The sequence below is a fragment of the Fukomys damarensis genome, unplaced genomic scaffold (assembly GCF_012274545.1).
Source record: "Fukomys damarensis isolate Sample0158 unplaced genomic scaffold, DMR_v1.0_HiC HiC_scaffold_39, whole genome shotgun sequence".
Taxonomy (NCBI): Eukaryota; Metazoa; Chordata; class Mammalia; order Rodentia; family Bathyergidae; genus Fukomys; species Fukomys damarensis.
In genome coordinates this window covers 127,328,563-127,332,749 of record NW_022900951.1, presented here as the reverse complement: position 1 = coordinate 127,332,749, position 4,187 = coordinate 127,328,563, and the positions used below count along the sequence as shown (strand labels likewise).

The 4,187-nt window shown below is 58.7% G+C and overlaps 1 protein-coding gene across 2 annotated transcripts; it reads right to left on the bottom strand.

Annotated features, from left to right (window-relative positions):
* Positions 1-1,216: 1,216 nt before the first annotated feature.
* Positions 1,217-3,391, bottom strand: Ssr4 (signal sequence receptor subunit 4). Of its 2 annotated transcripts, none has more exons than XM_033760436.1 (5): positions 3,142-3,391; positions 1,976-2,053; positions 1,798-1,887; positions 1,648-1,713; positions 1,217-1,371 (listed from the first exon to the last, which is right to left on the bottom strand). In XM_033760436.1, exons 1-5 carry the CDS (start codon positions 3,160-3,162, stop codon positions 1,267-1,269), a joined length of 360 nt encoding a protein of 119 aa, XP_033616327.1. In that variant the 5' UTR covers positions 3,163-3,391; the 3' UTR covers positions 1,217-1,266. The 2 variants fall into 2 exon arrangements, with proteins under 2 accessions (XP_033616327.1, XP_033616328.1); XM_033760437.1 differs by having other exon boundaries at positions 1,976-2,050.
* Positions 3,392-4,187: the final 796 nt, after the last annotated feature.

Sequence of the window (4,187 nt, the reverse complement as noted above, 5' to 3'; positions counted from 1 at the left end):
AAAAAAAAAAAAAAAAAACAAAACAAAACAAAAAAACAAAAAACAAAAAACAAGAAAACCCCCAACCAAACACCTAGAATTGCTAAATGCTAAGCTCCTAGCAGCAAGTTGGTGATGGACCATATGCGGATGAGTGGAAATCCCAGAACTCCCTTCCTGGAAGTTGAGCCTGCTGCTGGGAAGGCCAGGTTACAAGGGTGCAGTTCCAGTGTTGCCTGTCATACCTGGAGGCTCCAGGAGGAAAGTAGAGCCTGTCACCTGGCAGTCATGCCCAGTACACTTGTGGGCAGTGCTTGGCTCCCTGCCCTTTGAGAGGGACTCAGCCACATGGATTCCAGCAGAGACCAGTGCCATCTGTCCCTTGGAGTGACTCTCCAGCTGCGTCAAGGCAGCGGCGGGAGGGCTGGCTATATAACTGGGCCCCATGACCTGCAACAGCCCACAGCCCAGGGGTGGAGCCAGCATCAGAAAGCAGGGGATGGCAACAGCTGCCAATACCCCTTCCCAGTCACTGGTGGCAGATAGCGCTTGCAACTCACTCCTCAGCAGCAAGGGGGAGCAGCTGTGTTACTTCCTCCTGGACCATCCGCCTGTGGTCCCCATCTCAGCCAGCTCCCCCAAAGCCCCTCCCTCCAGATCTACCACACAGGCGGTCTGAGGCCACACCGCCAGGAAGAGTTTGCCTGGGACTTGCACCCAGCCCCAATGGCCACCAGGGTTCTCAGTACCTCACCAGTTCCTTGTGGCATGAAGTGGCTGGTGTCTGGCATGTGCCAAGTGTGCCCACTGTGCTGGTGGGAGGAACCCATGGCACAGGAGTCCTTAGGAGGAAGCAGGACCCTGGTATGGGTGTCTGTTTCCCAAGCATCCTGTACGAGCCTGATACAGGGTGGGGCACTAGTGTGTAAAGGCCATGGCCACTGGGCACTAGTGGGCAGCCAGTGCCCACTGCTCACTCGGCAGGCAGTGTGCCAAACCCTGGTGCCATCATGAAGGCTGTCTTGTCTCTGTGGCTCATCATGCCATGTGGGCACCTGCCCAGGGACCCATGGAGAGCAGGAGGACGTGTGTTGGGACAGAGGGGATGGCAGCAAGGGCGGAGACACAGAGGAGGTAGGGATAGGGCACTGGGCGGAGGTGGGGCCCACAGTGTCCCTCCACCCCAGTTGTCAGGACTGCGCTGCTCCCCAGCATTTCTGAGTGAAGAGGGCACCCATGACAGCCACACACTGTTTATTGAGAAAAGAGGCCAGGGAGGCCCGTCCCTCAGGCCTGGATGTGGCTCTTGGCGCTGAAGGCCAGGTAGTAGATGATGAGGCCGATCACCACAGCCAGCACCTCGGTGGAGACCCAGGGCCCGTTCCAGGTGCCCTGAAAGGAAAGGGACCAAAAGCTGCCTCAGGGGCGAGCACCAGCCAGCTTGCTGCTCACCCTCGGGGGCATGGAGACACGCAGGCCAAGCTGGGGGAGATGGCACATGCCTGAAAGGCTGAGGCAGGAGAATCACAAGTTCAAGGCCAGCCTGGGCCACCTAGCAAGACTTGACTCCAAATTACAAAAAAGAAAAACAACTAGGGATACGGCTCAGGGCAAACATGAGACAAGCATGGCAGCACCGAGGCTGCAGGGAACAAGCCCTCCTCTCACCCGATGGTCCACGCTGACCGTGAAGAGCGGTGGGATGATGGAGATGTCCTCGTTGTTTCTCTGTGCCTGCACAGGAAGGACCAGGTAAGGGGTGCTGGGCGCGTGGGGCTGCAGAAGTGGCACACACCCTCCCTCCTGGGGCTCACTTGCCTTCCTCAGGAGGCTGTAGGACTCCTCGTCGAAGAACCTGACCTCATAGGTGCCTGCGTGAGCACTCTTGTGGTCCAGGCTCCAGGACACCTGGGTGGATGGGTGTGGCAGGAGGTGGCGCTTCAGGTCCTGCTTGTACACAGGCAGCTCCCCCGACCCCAGTCCCGACCTCCCTTACCTGGTAGCGGCCCACGTCCTGGCCCCGGGTGACAGGGAACTGCTTGCCACTGACATCGGCATAAAGAGCCATATTCTGCTGAGGGTATGAAGGGCAAGTCACTGTCGCCCCTTGGCAGCTGTGGGGGAGAGGCTCCACCATGCTGCCCACGGCAGGCCAAGGCTGCAGGCAGTGGGGCCAGGCCCAGCGGGGCCACAATGTCCAGCAGGAGCCCCATATCTGTCTCCCTGGTGGAAAGGCCAGACACCCCTACGGCCTGGCCTCACCTCTCCCATGGCAAGCTTGTTAACTGTGCACAGCGGAGGCAGGATGGAAAGTCCCCATCATGCTTAGAGCCTGCAAGGGAGGACCTGGGGCCATAGGTGCCACACAAACTGCCCAAGGAGCATGGGACCCCACAGAGGTCCAGCTTCCTTCTTTGTCCTTCAGGGAATGCAGGCCTGAGATCAAGACCGGATTCTGTCTTCTTTTATTTTTTTTGAGACAGAGTCTCGCTATGTAGCCCAGGCTGGCCTCAAACTCAAAGCGATCCTCCTGCTTCAGCCTCCTGAGGGATGGGATTATAGACATGTGCCACCATGTCCAGCTCTAGGACTCTCAATTTTGACTTTATCTTTGAGACATAGTCAGGCTGGCCTCACACTCCTGACCCTCCTGCCTCAATCTCCTGAGTGCTGAAGTGACAGACTTGTCACCATGCCTGGCCAGGGCTTCTCAATCTGCAACTTACACATATACCAACAAATACTCCTGCAAACAACAACCAGAAAAGGGATGGAGGCACTTGGAGGGCTGAGCGTGGCCCTTTCAGTTCCAGACATCCATTCAGCAAACGGGGGATGGGGGTCCACCCCCATGACTGCACACAGGCCAGGAAAATGCTTGTGAAGCTGGATGTGGTGGCGCACACCTGTCATCCCAGCACTTGGGAGGCTGAGGCAGGAGGATCGCCACGAGTTCAAGGCCAGCCTGGGCTACATTATAAGTTCAAGGCCAGTCTAGAATACATAACTAGACCCTGCCTCAAAAAACGGACAACCAAAAAAAGAGAAAATGCTGGTAAAGCACTTCATAGGACCTGCTTTCTCCTGCACCCGTAAATTGGAGTCCCATTCTCCCTGTTGCACTGTGCCCCCTGCCTCCCAGATGCACCCCCCCCAGGTCACCTGGACCCTGTTCTTGCACATCAGCGAGATCTCCACGATGAAGACAGTCTCGGTCGAAATGACGGCATCTGAAGTGGTATAGTAGGAGGGGGTGATCTGGGGCTCCACACAGGCCTCTGCTGGGGGAGGAGGAGGCACTTGGAGGTCGGCGGAAGAGGGGTGATGGGCACAAAGGGGGCAAGGGAGGGACAGGGAGGGCGTGCAGAGGCAAGACTTGACCCGAGGGCGAGGGACAAGGAAGTGGGTGTTTGGGGGCACACACACGTGTCAGTGCCCTGGCCTCGTGACGGGGAGGCCACGCCACCTCTGTCCAGAGCCAGGCAATGCCTAGGCAGCTCACTGAGGACATCTTTGGCAAGGATGCCAAGGCGGGTGCTGGGAGAAGGCTCTGTCCCCAGCCAGCTGACAGGAGACCAGGCCGGGTCTCAGGGCTTCCCACGGATGCACAGCTGTGCCTGAACAGGAGCACCCCTGAGCTCCAGGGCCTGGCCTCAGCCAGCTCCGCCTCCATGGCAGAGTTCTCAGTGAACGCTTGCCCTGGGAGAGTGGTGGCTGTGTGTCCTGACAGCGGCAGGATGGGTCTGGGAAGGGTAGCAGGAGGACGGGTTTGACAGCCAAGCTTGTGCTTTCAGGACACCTCTGGCTGCAACCTGGGCCAGGTGGGAAGTGCCCGGGAAAGTGTCGGTGAAGTCAGCTCCTGCCCAGCCCTGATCCGATGGTGACAACCTCGTCAACAACCTCTGGACCCCAGGCCGACCCGGTTGCCACCACCAGGTGTTAGGCGTTCCTGGTAAATTGGAGTCAGGGGTCCTGTGGCTCAGTCCTGCGGAGAGCTCGGGACAGATGCATCAGGGCCTCAGGGAAAATGCAGTGCAGCCTGGCACTCAAGGCCCCCGCTCACCAGCAGCTTCCTAAATCGCCCCCTGCTCCTGCGCTCTGGCCTTCTGCCTGGACACCCCCTGCTCGGTCTGCCACTCCGCCTTCACTTTTCCCGGGAGCCCTGGCCTGCACTGCACCACTCAGCCGGCCTTTTCTAACCGTCGCTG

Excerpts from the sequence above, each read along its gene's own strand:
- Ssr4 (XM_033760436.1), bottom strand. The coding sequence starts at position 3,162 with ATGTGCAAGAACAGGGTCCAG. Across the intron at positions 2,054-3,141 it reads TGTGCAAGAACAGGGTCCAG|CAGAATATGGCTCTTTATGC; the intron begins GTGACCTGGGGG and ends TCATACCCTCAG. Across the intron at positions 1,372-1,647 it reads CGGTCAGCGTGGACCATCGG|GGCACCTGGAACGGGCCCTG; the intron begins GTGAGAGGAGGG and ends CTTTCCTTTCAG.